The 19,130-nt window shown below is 41.4% G+C and overlaps 1 protein-coding gene and 1 pseudogene across 1 annotated transcript in view; both read right to left on the bottom strand.

Annotated features, from left to right (window-relative positions):
* Nucleotides 1-1,748: 1,748 nt before the first annotated feature.
* Nucleotides 1,749-6,823, bottom strand: LOC122332374 (annotated as a pseudogene).
* A 2,258-nt stretch (nt 6,824-9,081) lies between these two features.
* The window catches only part of LOC122332372 (far upstream element-binding protein 3-like), a 24,269-nt gene continuing 14,220 nt past the window's right edge, over nt 9,082-19,130 (bottom strand). Inside the window, exons 11-18 of the mRNA XM_043229677.1 lie at nt 18,129-18,229; nt 17,374-17,515; nt 15,246-15,406; nt 14,747-14,820; nt 13,289-13,365; nt 12,042-12,113; nt 11,787-11,911; nt 9,082-10,600 (exon numbers count right to left, since the gene is read on the bottom strand). Of these exons, the coding sequence (XP_043085612.1) occupies nt 10,592-10,600; nt 11,787-11,911; nt 12,042-12,113; nt 13,289-13,365; nt 14,747-14,820; nt 15,246-15,406; nt 17,374-17,515; nt 18,129-18,229 (761 nt within the window). The 3' untranslated portion in view covers nt 9,082-10,591. The remainder of the gene's footprint in view (nt 10,601-11,786; nt 11,912-12,041; nt 12,114-13,288; nt 13,366-14,746; nt 14,821-15,245; nt 15,407-17,373; nt 17,516-18,128; nt 18,230-19,130) is intronic.

Raw genomic sequence — 19,130 nt, 5'->3', positions numbered from 1 at the left:
GTTCATCTCTTCATTATACATCCCTGTCATTGTGTTCTTCTACTTTATTCTGTTCAGTGCTTTGATGAAACCTGTGTTGATAAAAGAGTTATAGAAATGAAAGTGATTGATTGATTGATTGATTGATTGAATGAAGTGGATGTAGATTTCTGAGAATGAATGGAATCAGGAGAGAGCCGGTCTGTTCTGTTCACTGGGGTTCCTCAGGGATCTGTTCTCGGACCGCCGCTCTTCTCTGTGTTCTCATCAGACTTCTGTCTGAACCGAAGGGCTAATCGTTGATGAAAGCCGCTGGACGGTGGGGACGGAGCTCAGTCTCAGCCGGATTGAGCTCTAGCTGATGTTTTTTCATCCAGACTGAGAAACAGCGGCGGTCCCAGTTCACCAACCGATTCACGTCTTCAGTCAGAAGCTTCGTATCTCCCAAACGGTGCAGTCGATCGTTTGTTTCAACCGTTTTATTTACAATAGACAAAAAATACAAACATATATACACCTTAACACTGATTTGTGCGATGGCCTGAACCACATCCAGTGTTTACAGATCGACGTCTCTCACAAACCTCAGAATCACCTGAAGACACAAGAAATGGTTCGATGTTTTGTCTCTGTTTCTTTAAAGCTTTAAATTATTGCTGAGCGGACTCTTTATGTACAACAGAACCACAGCAAGAAACATCAACACACGTGATATTAAAACATCCTCCATCTTCCGTGTATTTTTGCCGTATTTCGACACAAATATCTAAACGTTCTTAAAATCAAGACGCAATTGCTTGAGAAGTGAAATGTTCAAAACGACTCGCTTTCTGCAACGAGATCAAAGATCCAAACATTAGGAAGCGGAAACAGTTCTTGATTGGAGGAGGTTTAGACGCTGCTGAACAGAAACACCGAGGAAGGAAACCAGTCTAAAAAGATTCCTCTGCGTGAAGCTGAAATGCGTTTAATGGGCTGCTGTACGTCATCTGTGCTCCGCCATGAGAGAACGATCTCAAACCAGAGCAGAGAAGACGTCATGCATGGGTCTCGTTTCCCAGAACAATCATCTATACGTCCTTAAACCAAGACGATCAAAAGATGCGAAACACGTGACGCTTGTTTTCTGAGAAACTGAGTGATTAGTGACGACTGGAACAAGAGCGGGTGCGTGTCAGTCGGGAGATTTGGCAGAGATCGATTCTATTTTTAAAACATAAATTTGCCCATAATTTCTCACAAAACTAGACGTTTTAGACGTTTCTGCAGCGTGATCAGATACTGTAAAAGTCTTTAAAAAGTACTAGAGATCTATTTTCAAAGAAGACATTTACATTTAGAGACCAGACCGACTTCATAAACCCTGCTTGTGATTTATATGATTTATGATCCAGTGATCTTCATCATCATCATCATCATCATCATCAGTCTGTGGTTTCTCGGTGTGAAGGAACCTCATCCCGATTCATGAATCTTCAGACGCTTGCGTTGAAGAAACAAGACAAAAACACTGAGAAAAAACAACACTTTTTGCGCTCTTACCAGTAAAAGTGTGTGTCTGGTGAAATGACTCGACGTCTAAAACAAGACACTGACATCCAGACCCCGGAGAAATAAACAACAACACACTCTGTGGCTCAAAACTACAGCAAAAATCATTAGGATTCTCTTTAAGATGTTTGCTATAAAAGAGCGACTTTTGATGAGTGACTTCATTTGGACAACAAGGCGATTTTCACAATACTTTTTAGCTTTTTCTGATCCAAATACCGTCAGATCCTAACAAACGTAAAGATGATTTATTCATGGGATGGAAGTGTGAGCCAGGTCCAGGCTCTAGGTCAGTTAGTGCTTGCAAGCAGCCTTAGATAAAAAGCGTGGCTCTGTCGGAGCGCGTTTCTTTCAGCCGAAGTAGCCTGAGACTAGACCTAACCCCGTTCAGAGACTCCTCTTCCTCCTCCTCCTCTTCCTCTCAGAGCACCAGGCCGGGGACGTGGCGCAGCAGCGCGGGGTGCGGAGCGCTCGGGGGCTCCGGGTTCGATCCGGTGGGTCTGTGTCGCGCGCTCTTCTGGTGCGCTCGCAGGCCGGCCAGCTGAGAGTAGGCGCTCTGGCACACGGTGCACTTGTAAGGGCGCTCGCCGGTGTGCAGACGCACGTGGTTCCTCAGCGTGGACGACTGGCTGAAGCGGCGGCTGCAGAAGCGGCACACGAACGGCTTGTCCAGTGTGTGAATGCGCATGTGCGAGCGCAGGTTACTGCGAGAGTTAAAGCCCCGGTGACAGATCACACAGCGCATGCGGCTCGAGGACGAGGAGGAGGACGAGAGGAGGACGAGGAGGAGGACAGCGAGGAAGAGCCGGCGTCACAGGAGTGAGACTCGTCTGCTGCGGAGCACAAACACCACGGGAAGGTTAATGAGAGCGTGCTCAGAAAACGGCTCGTCTCCGAGAGGAGAGGGAGCATCATGATGATGGAGCGTGTCGGCTTGATTTGAGGTGTATTCGTAAAAAACTAAATAAAAAATAAATAAATAAAAGCTCCAGAAGTCATAGAAAAATGAGCGGAAAAAAAATCTGAAACAAAAGTCATTAAAATATAACTTTGAAAAGGCAAGAGAAATTATAAAAAAAAATAAAATAAGTGGGAAAAGCAACAATTAATGAAAGCTTAAAGGTTGTGGAAAAAAGTAAAAATCTATCAAAATGAAAAAAAAAAAATCTCAAAAAGTCACGAAGAATGATAAAATGTCAAAAATGAACAAATTCTGTTAATTAATAAAATCTCAAAAACTAATAATATCAAATTCACTGAAAAAATAAAACCATAAAGAATCCTAAAATTAATAACTTTTAAAAAGATGTGGAAAACAATTAAATCTAAAAATAAATAAATAAATAAATAATAATATCACCAAACTGAATAAAATCTCAAATATTAATACAATCTCAAAAACTCATGAAAATGATTTAAATCTCAAAAAGTTCATGGAAACGATAAGACCAGAAAAAATTTACGTGAAACGAATAAAATCTCAAAAATGCCTACAACATAAAAACATTCACGGACAGAAATAAAACCCTGACAAGCAATGAACATTAATATCACGAATGTCGAACGTCTGAAATCTCAATAGAATAAAATATAACCATAATTCAAAAGTCATGAAATTGAGTAAAACCTCAAATTAATAAGAACTAATAAAATCTGGAAAAGTCGCCAAATTAAAAGAAATATTTAAAAAAACAAAGCATGGAAAATAATAAAAAGCGATCGAAGAGGTTGGACTAATGCAGTGAGTTTAACATTCGATGATATTTCTTAGAGTTCGTCTTATAGAAATAAACCCCGAGCGCGATCCCGACATGACGCGCTGGAGGGCGCGCGCGCTCGTCTCCGTCAGACTAAAGAAGCAGAACTAAGAGAGAGATGAGGAGGAGGAGGAGGAGGAGGAGGAGAGGATGATGAGAGAGGAGGAGAGGATGATGAAGAGGAGGAGAGGATGATGAAGAGGAGGAGAGGATGATGAAGAGGAGAGGATGAACACGTACCGCTCCTCTTCTTCTGCTGCTGCTCCTCTTCTGTTCCCGGGACGCCAGGGATCCCCAGGAAAGTGTTGTGAGAGTTCCCGTACCACACCAGCAGCTCGTGCTCCGGAGGAACCGTCTGAGGAACACAGCCTTTAGAACCTCACCAAAACCCGTTTCATCGTGCACGAGCGGAACTGGCTAGATGCGTGCTTTTAGAGCTAACAGATAAAACTAAATACATGTAAAAAATTACACAAAACCAATTACATAAAATATTTGTCTGAACCTCCGGAGATCAAATTTTATTTTACAGTTACGTTGCCAATATACGGAATATTTTACACTGAATATTTATTTACAAACCCGTTTAAATAATTTGTGATCCGAGTCAAAGATTTTAAGGTGACACACTCACACACACACACACACACACACACACACACACAGACAGACACACGCACACACACACACAGACAGACACACACACACACACACACAGACAGACACACGCACACACACTCGCGCACGCACACACACACACCTTTTTTATGTACATTAAGTGAAATAGATTATGAAAATTAATATGGAAATTCCAACTAAAATAAACATTCTGGCTAATGTTACTGTATACATCTTATTAAACACAGCCAAAATGATCAACTTTAATTTAAAAAAAGACAAATAAAAAGGCCGTTTCTTGATTTTATGTAAACGTCTTATTTTGAAACACAGAACCAGGATTCGTGGAGCAGGGCTCTGACCTCCAGGGTCTTGTAGAAGATGCTGGAGCCGATCTGAACCACCTCCAGGTTCTGCTCCTGCTCGTTCCTGGCGCACTTGATGTAGGTCATCCAGCTCCTCTGGTCCTCCTGACTGGCGTCGATGAAGCAGCGCACCGTCCCGTCCTCGTTAAACACCTGAACACACACACACACACACACACAGGTCTTCAGTACACTGCCTCGATCACACACACACACACACTCACACACACACACTCACCTCCCACATGAGGTTATTGTTCTTCCTCAGGTCCACGTGCTCCGGGGACACCATCCTCCCGGAGAAGGGGCCCATCTCGGTGCCGGCTTTGATCCAGGTCTTGGAGAAAATCCCGAGTCCTTCTCCAGGGACCGAGCTCTGAGCGATGATGACCTCGCTGGGCAGGACCAGACTGGACAGCTTCTGCACCTCTGCAGGAGACCATCCACATCAATAAACATCACCAGAGAGAACTTCTTTACGGTATTCACGCGCGAGCCATTAACAAAAAACGAATACGATTTACGCGTCGTCTGAAATCTGAATAAATCATCTTTCCGTGGCTTTGTTGGGGTTGGATCAAATCTGTGCGAGATGCAACTAAATCATGATTTAGGAAAGATTTGAGGAATCTGAGGGAGCGAGAGAAAAAAAGAAGAGAAGCGAGAAAAGCGAGAAAAAAAACCCCTAAATGTTGAGAAAACCTCCTTGAAAGTGGTTCAAATGAAGATCTTTGAAATAAATATTACTACGTTTTATTAATCTTCATGGAGCGTGATCTTCACGTAACATCTAATGATTTTTAAGATTAAAAAAATTCTAATTCTGACCCGTTTTTACTGCCTCAGATATAAGATCTGCTGAAGACTGTCCTTCAAAGCGAGAGGAAATGGTTTATTTTTAATGCGCATGTCTTTACTGTTATTATAAGAATAAATAAAGTCCAAACCCTGATCCTCATCGTACAGCGAGCACACAGATAATTCATATTTAATTGTATAATTGCGTGACAAAATTAATCATCAGCGTTGAAACGCGATTTAATTAAAAACACAAGAAAACACCGGGAAACGTGATCGAGTGGGAACGAATTCATATTAAAATCTCGAGTGTATGAATCGTTTTGCTCGTTTTAATCGTTCTGTGATTTCTGCTTTCGATCAAGAACAACGCAGCCTTCCTTAAAAAAACAGTTTCGACGATTGAATCAAACAAACGCGATTTTAGCCGCAAAAAAAGAAAGAAAAAAGTAAGGAGACTTTGGCAGACGCGTCGAAACGAACGAATGAAACGAATCCCCTTTATTATTATTTCGGTCACGAAATATGACCTCTATTTAACCGGATTAAACGCGTTAAATGTTGGGGAGAAACTGTAAAAAAGCGCATTGAAAGGCGCCTCAAAAGCGCCAAAGAAAGACACTCGCATTTAACGTCAAAATCAAAGAATCGCGCGTTTGTTGCGGACAGAAGCGGCTCAGGAGAGGTGAAGAACCCGCTTTCGTTCCGCTTTAACTGACACTCGTTATTCTCCGCCGACTCATTCCACATTCATTATCCTTTCACCGCGTTTGTAGCAATAAATGTGAGTGAATGAAGCGATGGCTTGTTTAAAAACACGCAGGAATTTGGCGAACAAAAAGATGGAAAGGCGATTAGCTGCTTGACACGCCGTGAATGAGGACAGAAAGAGCCGTTCACGGCGCGTTAACGGAGATGCCAGCGCAGGAAAAGAGCCCTTCCAGAGAGCCCTGAATGCGGGATAAAGCTCCGAGAATGGGGCTCCTTTCTTTGGCTTTCTCAGGTCAAGCACAAAGTTAACCAAATGAATTTAAAGCCGCTTCATTCAGTTACACGCCGAACGCGCGCGCCCCGGCACCTTTCACCGCCTTAAACGGCTTCAATGGCGCGAAAGAAAGGAGACTAAACGCCGGGGAACTCGGGAGAGAAGTTCCCAAGCGGCAGACGAGAGAGTTCCCACTGAACGACGAGCTGAAAGAAGTTTGGGACGCGTTTCTCCAGACGCGAGAGTTTTGCGCGAATTAACGATTTTTTAAACGAACGCGCGTCACGAGGATAAAACAAACGCTCTCGTTTTTATTAAAAAAAAAAAAAAAACGCAACTGCTTCGACGAGGCATATTTAAAACGCTTTCGATACGGCAGAAACTTCCACGAACGCAAACGGAATGATTTACTAGTCATTCTTGCGATAAAACTGTCCCTCGGTTCAGCTCCCCCGGGTTTTATTGGAGCGCGAACTCTATATTTGAGGCGCGTTCAAGCAGGTGTTTGTCGTGCGGTGCGCGGCTGTACCTCCGGGGAAGGACTGCGCCAGAGCCTCGGCGGTGAACGCGGTCCTCCGCTGCTCCTCGCTCGGGTTCTCCCCCAGCACGTTCCTCCATCGACCGTACAGGAAGCTGTGCAGGATGTCGGAGGTGATGATCTCACACAGCTGAGACCTGAACCTGGACTTCAGCGCCAGAACCGAGCCCATGGTGCCGAGAGACTGACGCGCGGGGACCGGGCCGGCTCCACTTATAGGAGCCCGGGTGGCTCTGAGCCTCTAATTAGTTATTAATGACCCCCCGACCCACACACACACACACACACACACACACACGGCTCTTTATGCGGGAGCCCCGCCACCCCTTCAAGACACACACCCAATGAGAAACTCTGTCTTTGTGAGGAGAGAGAGAGAGACGGACCTGAGCGAGAGAGCCCGACGGAGAGCTGATCTCGCGCGAGCGGCTCCACACCTGGACCGAGGCTATTACCTGCAATTATTCTCACGCGCTTAACCAGCTGCTATTAACCTGAGCGCGCGCGGGCTCCCGTGACATGCAATTATTCTGCGTTTCACTCACTTTCTCTCTCTGCAGGTCTTTTTAAAACTCGACACGCAGTCACTGGCGACCCGATCGAGTTCGACGCGCTTAAACGATTGCCGGACATGCGTTTCGACGCGACGTGTGAAGGATCGTTACGTCAAGAATCATTCTGATTTTTTGGCATAGAGTATGCGATTTAAACAGTTTCTGTACGCGTTATATTTGATCGTATTTTAATGCATCTGCGTTCATGCAGAATATAGAATATGAAATTTCTATTATGCAATAAAATGTATAATATAAAAATGTTATACAGTGTCATGTATATATTGGCCTTATGTTCTACCTAATAAATGTTTTTATTTTTATATGTAATACGCATTGTTATAATTACATAATTACAGAAGAAGAAGATACTAGCCTAAAATATTAATAATAATAATAATAATAATAAAAATGTTTAACTATAATTTATTACGCGGTGGGTATTTTTAATTTCTCCCATTATGTTCTGTCCGGGGCAGATGAATGGTTCTCGGTGCTCGTATGAAGAGAGCTCTTTCTTCTCGGGATCGGTGGAGGGTTTTCCTTCTTTCCTCCAGCAGGAGAACATCTTTATTCTGTTCTCTTTCATTCGATGCTCATCCATCGGAGATCCTTCATTCATCAGGTCTGCATCATCCAGAGAATTCATCATTAAATCGACAAAACTGTATTTCTGTCCACATGGCACGGATTATAAAGCTTCATATAAACAAACGGTCATCATCTTCATCATCTTCACTGATTCATTGGGATCGGCGTCGGTTTCTGAAACTACTGAAGAAATCAGGAGAGATTGGACTCAAATCAGGAACAAATCACTAAACAACGTCGTTTTAAAGAGTTTTATTACAAAGATCTTCTAGGAATCACTCGAGTGTGTGAAGTACATCATATAACCCCGAAGAAAGCACCCGGTGTAGTGTTCACAGGATACATGCGTCCAGAGTCCACACATCGTTTCCTCCGACACACACACACACACACACACACACACACACAGACCACACACACACACACACACACACACACACACACACCACAGAACACACACACACACACACACACACACACACACACACACACACACACACACACACACACACACACAGACACACACAGACACACACACACACACACACACACACACACACACACACACACACACACACACACACACACACACACACAGAAACACAGAAACACACATTCACCCACTGAACACACACTCTTGTTCGCTGTCTCACACATTACTCAAACATTCACTCTTTTACATACACACACATTCTTAATCTCACACACTTATACATTCACTTTCACACACACACACAATCACTTTTACACTCATTTACTCTCACACACTTAGTTTTACACACACTCTTACGCTCTCACTTATGCACTTACACTCACTCTCTCTCTCACACACACACACACACACACACACACACAGCTGCCACTCCCTACAGTTAAGTGTTTTATCTGTGAAGCCTGAGGGCAGGAGACACTCATCTGTATTTAAAAATCCATTTAGACCAATGAACCCTCCCACAGACCACCACACACACACACACACACACACACACACACACTTCAATTAAAGTGGACACCACACCGGATGAATTACACTAGACTCTCGAGAACACCGGTTCTTCAGATTATTATAGAAACAGCTCAGGTCGCGAGGCGCTGGATCAGTTTGATTATCGGGACGTTTTTAATCAGACTCTCATTCTGACGGCACCCATTCACTTCCATCACAGACACACTGACGCAGAGACGCCTTTCTCCAGATCCGATCTGCTCCTCGGAATGAACTCGAACGACACGCGTAGAACAATCGTTTTCCAGCACTCGCTCCGTGCCGTTACGGTTTATATCGGAACGCCAAAGAGCGCGAAAACACAGAGAGAGAGCGCAAAGAAGAGGCACAGAGAAGAGGTAGTCTTTCGATCATTTTAATACATGGTTACCTGTACACATGAGGAAGAAAAGAAACACTAAAATTAAACATTTTGAAATTATAATATCCCTTTTCATTAAGCAAGTTAATACTAGATCAATTTGTAACTAACCAATCATACATATATTAGATCACACAGAGTAGAAAGCAAAAATCTGAATTAAAAAGTGATGGGAGCGGGACTGTACAGGAGTCCACAGTGTGTTCTGGTGAAGTGGAGGGACCGGCGGTACCAAATAAGACAAGAACGTTTGATCTTTCAATACTCAGAATATAAAAAACTACAAGTAATTAATACACAGGTAGGCTCTCCGAGGCTTAGCAGTCTTGAACGCTTGAAGGTCGAAGCTTACAGAACTACACACATAAAACTTCTCATCCGTCAGCAAGATGCAACATCCAATTTCAAAATTACACATTCACAATCTTTGACAAATTTCAGTATGAAAACAGAACAGAAAAACAGGGACAGTTTTCCTGTAAAAATGCAGGACAAAAAAGTCTTTGATTTAATTATATATATATATATTTTTAAATAAAGTATTTAGTCAAGTATCTGAGCATACATACATAGTTTTACAAGAGAGCAAAAGGCAAAAAAACAACCTCACGATACGCAAGACCACCCTTTCCCCGCCAGATCACCGTAATAAAAAAATTATCCGTTACATTTGCATACGACTACAAAAAACCTCTAAGATCTACAAGTTCAACGTCTGTCAAAATATTAGAGAAACCCATCTTTGTTCCAAAAAAAAAAAAAAAAAAAAAAAAAAAGAGAGAGAATGAAATAAGATATTGCACCTTTTGAAACCAGAGTACAATAAAATGACAATGAAAACAGAATACAAAGTACATGAGGAATTACATCATCAGGAAGCGGCCGGCGGCGGCGCTGCGTCTCTCGTGTAACAAAAGCATATATTTGTGTAACAAAAACATCACAGTTTTTCATCGCACTGAATTAAAATGCTTTATGTAAAAGAAAAAGAACGAAAAAAAGAAAACATTTTGTACACATTCTTAAAACATTTCATGACAAAACGAAACGATAACCAATTCAAGACTGCTAAGCCCGCGCTCGTTTTATTGCAACAGAACTAGAAAAATAAGAGATTATATTGCGCGATCGATGAAACGCCGCGACTCCGGGGTTCGTTTTGGCGATACACATCTATATATATATATCGTTGAATTAAAAAGGAAGAATAGAAAACAAACCAACTCTGAAACGGTCCAAAAGGGATCCCGGAAATCGCCCCATTCGAGTAATGGTGTACACAAGTATTTAGTAACAATTGGATGTCCTGATTTAGAAATAGTTCTCTTTTTAAATCATATAAGTCATTCTACAGCTAGTGTTTCTCACTAAGAAAAAAAGTAAAAGTCTTCAAGGCGTTGCAAATCTAGAAACCTCTGTTACAAAAGGTCTGTTTCCTCCTCGCAGTGATTCAAAAATCTTCAACTAAAGGGTCTGCAGTCGCCCGCTTTAATGATCCTAAGGGGCGAGAGAAGAACACACAGCGCGTCAGAACAACACACACACACACACACACGGGCACACACGCATGCAGCACACACACACACACACACACACACACATCACACACACACACACACACACACACACACACACACACACACACTCACACACACACACACACACACACACACACACACACACACACACACACACACACACACACACACACACACACTCACACACACACACTCACACACACACACTCACACACACACACACTCACACACACACACACACACACACACACACACACACACACACACACACACACACACACACACACACACACACACACACACACACACACACTCACACACTCACACACACACACACACACACACACACACACACACACACACACACACACACACACACACACACACACACACACACACTCACACACACACACACACACACACACTCACACACACACACACACACACACACACTCACACACACTCACTCACACACTCACACACACTCACACACACTCACTCACACACTCACTCACACACACACACACTCACACACACACTCACACACACTCACACACACACACACTCAGTGATTTATCTGTTAAAGCATCATTCTTTCAGTCTTCAGAAATCATTCTAATGTACTGATTCTCTGACCAAGAAACATTTCTGATCATCATCAGTGTAGAAAACAGTCAATATTTTTTAGGAAACGGTGCTCCGTTTCATTTTTCAGGATTCACAGACAGTTCAAAAGAACAGCTTTTATCTGAAACACTATCTTCGGTGCATCTTGAAGAACCAGGACAGTCTTCAGCTCAACCTCACCATATGCTTCAATGCATTATTTTTTTAAATAAATGCATGTTTTATTCATCGAGATGCATTCAATTGATTAAAAGTGCCATTAAAGACATTTCTAACGGCTTACACAAAAAATGTTGAGCAGCACCACTGTTTTTATCACTGATGATAATCAGAACGGTTTGTCGATCAGTAAATCAGTATATTATTATGACTTCTGAAGATCATGTGACGCTGAAAATAATAAATGACAGTTTAGCAGACTCGCAGAGAGAAGAGTCTTCAAAAACACTGAATGTTATCTACTGTATTCATGACGTCATCCCGTGATCATCATCAGTGACGGGGAGCGTGTTTCTTACCGGGAGGCCGGGAGCCTGCGTCTGTCCCTGGCCGTAATACGCCCCCTGCTGTCTGTAATACTCCACCCAGGCAGCGCTATAATCAGGAGGAGAGCTCTGCTGAGATCCAGGACCGGCGGCCTGAGCTGCACGCACACACACACACACACACACACACACACACACACACACACACACACAGAGAGAGAGAGAGGAGGGTGAGCACGCTGAGGTCTGGCCGGGTTCGACTGAGATCAGGAGGACAGGCGTTCTTACTCTGTTTCTTGTAATACTCCTCCCATGCTTTGCTGTAGTCGGAGCCGCTGCTCTGGCCTTGGTTCTGCTGACCTGCACAGAAGAAACACATCTCAGTCACGCTCGATCCAGAAACACTTACAAGCAGAGCCGTCTGATTAAACAAGACAAGCCGAGCGAGAGAAGCGCGGCACACAGCGGAGGATCTTCAGCTCCCAGTGACTTTCACTAAACACACAAAACATCTCCAGAAACTTAGAAGCAGCGCCTGTCAAAGAACGAGAGGCTTTGGGTTCTCCTGCGTTTCCAATGTTTGAAAAACAAGACCTTCAGCAAAATATCAGAAGGCATAATGTTCCTTCAGTACATTTCCTATAATATCAGTGTTGTATTAAAATAAATACATTATATATTTTCAATTTGTTGTGTTTTAAAGTGAAATATTACACCAGCAATATTTCTTTGGGGGTTTTTTGTACTTTTTAATATTTTACAATATATTATTATTATTATTATTATTATAATAATAATAATAATAACTAACAACAACAACAACTTAAAGCCATACTGCCATCTCTTAAAATTCTGGCCTAGCCCTATAAACAAAACTTTTTTTTTAAAGTTGTAATTAAAAATTACATTGCAATTAGTTTAATTAAAGACAAACAACATCACAGCCCTAGTTACTCAGTAAAAACTAAACCAATTACAAATAAACCTGCGAAGACAACTCAGGAAAAGTTCATAAAAGAACAAAAGAAAAGGTAACTTTCTTCCAGGATCATTTTTCTCTGACAGCGCTCATCATCTTTTTTTTGGTTTTAGGAAAATTGTGCCAAGACTCTTATAACGGCGTGAAAGTCAAGAACGGATCGCGTCTCGTTGGGCTTTCTGCGTGAAACGGCAAAAGTTGATCTGATGCTTTTATCAGGACGAGTAACGAAAAACAACAACAGTATTCCAGTCCATCCAAAAAAAGTGGCAGAAAATAATACAGCAGCCCGGGAAAATTGTTAGTCAGGCAAATAAAACGCTCTCAGCCGTGTCCCTTAAGTGTCTCGCCCAAACCTCGGGGTTGTTTACACCGAAGAAACGCAGCTAAGTGTCTGAGGCACTTGCCTAGCTTTTTATAATACTGCTCCCACGCTTTGGAATAGTCCATCTGGCCGGTCTGAGATCCATTGTGACCTGAAATTAGCAAAATGAAATGAATCTAAAGGAAAGTGCTGTTTCTCAGAAGAAACAGCGATGCTTAAAGTGAGTCTTACTGGGGTCCTGCTGGCTCTGAGGCTGCCATGTCTGGTACGTGGTTCCCCAACCTCCAGTCATGAACGTCTGCGGGCCACTAACACACACACACACACACACACACACACACCGTCAGCATTATAAACACTACACAGATAACACACCCGTCTGAAACCAAACCATTCATCGGAACACATTTTGATTCAACATTACCATTTATTCATTACTTGAGCAATGAATATTGAAATAAACAATATATACAGTCTTGAGTTATTCATTGCATCATTGACTCACTTGATTTGTTCAAACTGCTGATTCAGTCATAAAAAAGCAAATGGCTCTTTATGACTCACTCAATCGGTTCAAAAATGCAGATTCGTTCAGAATCAAAGCAAGTGACTCTTCACCACTGATTCACCAGATTTGAAGCGAATCAGTCACACGGCTTCATTTCATGTTATGTGCATGCAAGTTCATTTTACTTGTTATCGCAACGTTTATGGTGTTTTTGTGCAGGATAAGCTTTATATTTAAATGGTTTAGGTGTCTGCTCAGGTAACTGATTCAACAAGACAGAGACTCTCTTTATGTACGTAATTATTCAGGAATTATTCAACATAACCGTATTAGTATCTATTTGAAAACACTAATAATATGCTATTTATAGTTGCTCTATGGTGTACTGAAATGAAACGCTTGCCATGCATCACCTTGAAATAAATCTTGACGTTTGTACTGTATGTAGTCAGTTATTTCTCTGAACAAGTTATAACATATGTTTTTAATGTCCAGATTGAGCAAAATCTATTTCAAATATATTCCCGTCTCCATGCTAACACATGCATGCTATGACAAGCCTTCGGGTTTAAAAACGCCGACTTGTTTGAATTCGTACGATTTCCTATTAATTCAAATATAATTTACGGGAACATGAGCAATCCAGTTCAGATAGACGAATGAGTCGCTGAATCACTGACTCACTTGATTTGTTCAGAAAGGTGGATTCATTCAGTAATAAAAGTCCTTGTGTATGTCGATCAGCGGCTCAGCGCTTCTTCTGTGACGGTTTGGGCTTGTTTTCGGTGCGAAATTGAGTAAAAGCAACACTAGACCACACTGCGTGGAATATGCAACAACTTCCTGTTTATTGAGCTCTTGTGTAAATCAGATCAGCAGTGGAGCAGATACTGCTAAACAAATATATGAGGCGGTGATTTTTTAGCCCTAAATCTTGAAACTTAGGCTCATATAAATGCATTTTAATAGTCGTAGAATGCACATGATTATCCACAACTATCAATGGGTTTTTTTCCATAATTAAGTTTAGTTCCACAAATCGTTGTTTTGCGATCAAGCGAACAAATCCTCGTCCTGGAGGGAAACTCTATATATTCTGATTTACTCAGACTAAAAATACCCTGAACCGTTAAATAACTTTCCGGCAGAGAGGAACTAAAGGAAGGAAGGCAGGCACTTACTTCTGATGAGGAGTCGCTGGTCCTTGAGTAAAAGGACTGAGTCCAAAACTGCTGCTTCCTCCCATTCCAGACGCCTTCAAGAGCAAAAACACAATCAGAGACGGGATCTCAAGACCAGGACAGTCTCTCAGCTCGACCCGGCCATACGCTTCAGGTTAGGGGCACTACGATTATTTGTATTTATTCATAAGTGATGCATTAAATTGATCAAAAGTGCCACTAAAGACTTGCATAACTTTACCAAAAATATCCGTTTTGAACACTAATAATCAGAAATGTTTATTGAGCAGAAAATCAGTATATTATGATGATTTCTGAAGATCACGTGACACAGACAGACTGGAGTAATGATGCTGAAAATCACAGAAATAAATTACAGCTCAACAGATATTGACATAGACAACAGCGGTTTCACATTGTAATAATATTTTACAATTTTTACAGTATTTCTGAGACTTTCTATGCACACCGTCTTCACTCTGAGAAGCTGGTCACTCACCCCGATCTTCTCGTCGATCAGCTGTCTGGCCATCTCCATCTGCTGAGGAGATCCACGGATGGAGAAGATCCGGACGTTGGGGTCGGTGTTTGGAGGAGGATTTCTCTGCAGCTCCACGTGAGCTCCTGACTGCTGGTTGATGTTCTTTATGGTCTCTCCACCTGAGCAGGACACACACACACCAACAGCATCCCTTAACAAGCGCTGCTTCTCACACAGATCCCTCACATGCTTAAAACGGAATAACTGGGAGCTGTAACTAGATTTCAGGATTTAGGCGGTTAAAAACACCAGCGACAATCAAGCATGAAAGCAGCTCAACATCAGATAAAAATAAATACATTTTAAAAAGATAAACAGATAGAAATATCATGGACAAAATTAAAAAAAAGAAATTAGACCCTTCACAGGCAAACAAACTTACAAAAATCAAATTAAAGAGTGTGTGTATGACAGAAATTAAATTAATTTAATAAATAACCAGTTATAAATATCATGGATAAGCAAAAAATATATATAAATAAAAAGTAAAATTACAAATGCTTAACGCCTGCTAAACCGGTTTAAAAGGTATATGGATGCAAAAGAGTTATAAATGAATAAAAAGATAATCGAAATGTAAAAAAAAATTAACCAATCAATTTCATCAGGAACAAACAAATGTGAAAAAAATACTAATAAAAATGTAAGAAAAAGAAAAACTGGCTCACTAATCAGTCATCTATGCAACAGAGTACAAACAAAAAATAGGATAAAACAAAATTTGTAATAATAATTAAAAATAAATAAATGATGACCAGAAAACTAGATAAGACCTGCTCACTAAACAATGGTTAAAAGCATAAGGACACGAGGGATAGAAAAGAGAATATAAATCATTTAAATAAAAAAATAAATCTGTGCGATGATTTCTAGAGTGAAAGGTTAAATCATCAGCTCTCGGCTGGCGTAGAAACACACCAGAGCCTGGTAAAAGGAAACCCAGTGCTGTCTCCTGATGCAGGCGGCGTGACCCCGACTGACCCGGGCTGAAAACACTCATCTAGAGCGGGACGATGGACTGAGACGGCCCATTACGCCATTGTCACACAAATTTAACCGCTGCATTAATGAAGCCATTATGAGCTCGGCGTCAGACAGAGGCACGGATAAAGAGTTCACGGACGGAGCGCTTTAGTTAAAGGATGCTGGTTAAAGCCGTGAGGCTGCTCCTGGTGGTCTTTAGCCGGCACTGAAAAGAGCGTCTAACAATGAGATGTGCGTCTCTCGCTGAGGTCAGAGCGGGTCATCCGTGCATGTGCACACTGAAATACCATCACTAACTAGTGGTTCTGACAGCTACTACAACTAGTTATTTGTTTTCATAACTCGGTGTCTAAAAGTGAAATGCCCACTGCCAAGAAAACAAACAATAACCCTCAAATTCTTCTCTTGCCACTTAAGTTTAGGTATGATTAGGGATGTAGAATAAGGCTTTAATGTGTGCATAACTGGCACAAATAAACGGCTAATGTTCTATTAATATGCATGCTAACAGCTTTAACCGTAAAATAAAGTGTTACCGTTTCAGCATTGTATTTTAATACTGCAGCTTAAAGTAAATGAAAACTAACTGAAATAAAAACTTTTAAAATTTTAAGATTTGGTTTGATTTTAATGATTTTAAATTTTGTTACAATTTTTGATGCATTGTCCTTTTTATTCATTCTTGTCTTCAAGCTGCTTTTCCCCATTTTCATTTACTTTAAGGTTCTAGAAGGTAGTATCTTAATGTACATCCATCCTAATGGCTCTTTTTCCCAGTAATAAATGATTTTAATTTATGATAATAACCCCGCTATGCACTTCAACTTAAAAAGAAAAAGTGTGAACGTCAAGCGCTTCATTCATCGAATGAACAGCAGACCACCCAGAAGACGTTTTAGCCCATTGTGCTGCGATAAAGAGCTCGAAAGCTCCCTACAGAGTGAACACTAACAAGGGTGATTTATATACGCTGACATTTCAGAAGAGCAAAAGCAGAAATGTCCAAACTGCAAACTCTGCTTTTCTAACACAACAATAAATAAAAAGAGCTTCCTGAGGTGTTTGCCACATTCTTATAAAGTTGCGTCTGTGAATGGCTGACCTTTCCCGATCACAAGGCCACATTTATCAGCTGGTATTGTGTAGGTCACTTCCTGCAGGCCTCCAGGAGTTCCCATGTTCCAATCACCGCGACCTCTGCCGCGACCTCTGGGTCCAACCGGGCCTCCGAAGCCATCACGCTCCTGAAACAGACAGGCTGTTAAAACATCCCGTCCGAGTCGCTCACGATGTGGGACCTAACTCCAGCTGACTCCAAAAGATCATTTAAAGCATGAACAGACATTACACAGATGATTCAACGATGCATATTAAACGGGGATTAATGAACGTCATGAGAAACACAGAAACGGAAGAAACTAGCAGTCATTGAATCATTCACTCAACCATTTTGCCCAAATGACTGATTCCATCAGAAACGAAGCAAGTGACTCTTTACGAGCAAGAATCGTTTGATTCGTTCAGCAACGAAACACCGCTGAGATTCTGATCGAAGTCAGGATTGTTAGGATCGGAGAATATTCAGCTGTAATGAGTCTATTAGAAAATCTGGAATCTGAGGGTGCTAAATTGAGTTCTTAGCCATGCATATTACCAATCAGAAATTTTTAATATAATTTTAGACATATCTTCATGGAACATGATCTTAATATCCTAATGACCTTAACATGCGGGATCATTTCGAAGCGCACAATGTATTGCTACAAATATTCTTGAGCTGCTAGCATCATAAACGTAACCCAATGTTAGCTTCTTATTTACTGAACGCATGCCGTTCACATCGGTGGCGCTCAGTACCTGTGCCGTGTGGACCAGATCATTGATGAGGTGAACGGCGTGCTGACAGCGGTCCGGCTGACCCATGACCTGAGCGATCCGGTCCGGACTGATCCCGTCATCTGAAACAGACACGGATCCGGCTTCATCACTTCAGATTGCATTTATAGGGGAAGATGCACATTAATAAATACATTCAATATGAAAAATGCACCAGATATTGCCAACACCGGCTAATTTTCAACGCAGGTTGATGTTAAGGACAGGAAAAATATGAATATTTTCAGCTCTTTCAAGACTCTCTAGTTTTTTTCCAGCTCTATTCCACTCACGTGTTCCTCTAAAAAGCAAAAGATAATTGTCCGAAAGTAGTTGTTTTTAAATTACAATCACTTCTAATGCGGGCACGTGTATATCATCCTGTTATCTGATCTATCATCCTTAAAAACAGGTCGAGCAAAACCATTTAAGATCTTAAAAAGTAGCAAATCAGCAAATTGAACCAATTCAAAACAGAAAACTTGGTTAATGTGCTACAACGTTACAACCGTTACATTTTTTTAATCCAAGACCTCTAAAACTCGCTTAAGAAAACGCCTACTTATTTGAGTCTAAGAAGCAATGCAATGTGTGACATGAAGAATTCACGAACGGAACTGCTGCTTCGTTCAAGCCATTTCTAATATATTAGACTTGCTATATTTACCACTTACACATGTTTTTGAAAAGAAAGCTGAGAACCCAGTAGTAATCCTAAATCCTTCTCATACTACAAGTTTTTGTTCCTGGACAAATATATCTGCTTTCACGTCATAAGCTGGCCTTTTAGTAAAAAAAAAACACCATACAGTATTCATGATTCATAGCGTCAGTCCATTTCTTTGCAGCCTGTTGCTGACTTTTTGCATGAACACACACACAACACCATCAGCATGCGTCCGACACACACAGATTTGGTAAATCATTTACATACATCCTAAACAATAACGGGCCTAAAAAAGAACCTTGAGGAACTGCAATATT

The sequence above is a fragment of the Puntigrus tetrazona genome, unplaced genomic scaffold (assembly GCF_018831695.1).
Source record: "Puntigrus tetrazona isolate hp1 unplaced genomic scaffold, ASM1883169v1 S000000020, whole genome shotgun sequence".
NCBI classification, from domain to species: Eukaryota; Metazoa; Chordata; class Actinopteri; order Cypriniformes; family Cyprinidae; genus Puntigrus; species Puntigrus tetrazona.
The sequence above is the reverse complement of the archived record's forward strand: the minus strand, read 5'-3'. Positions and strand labels throughout refer to the sequence as shown.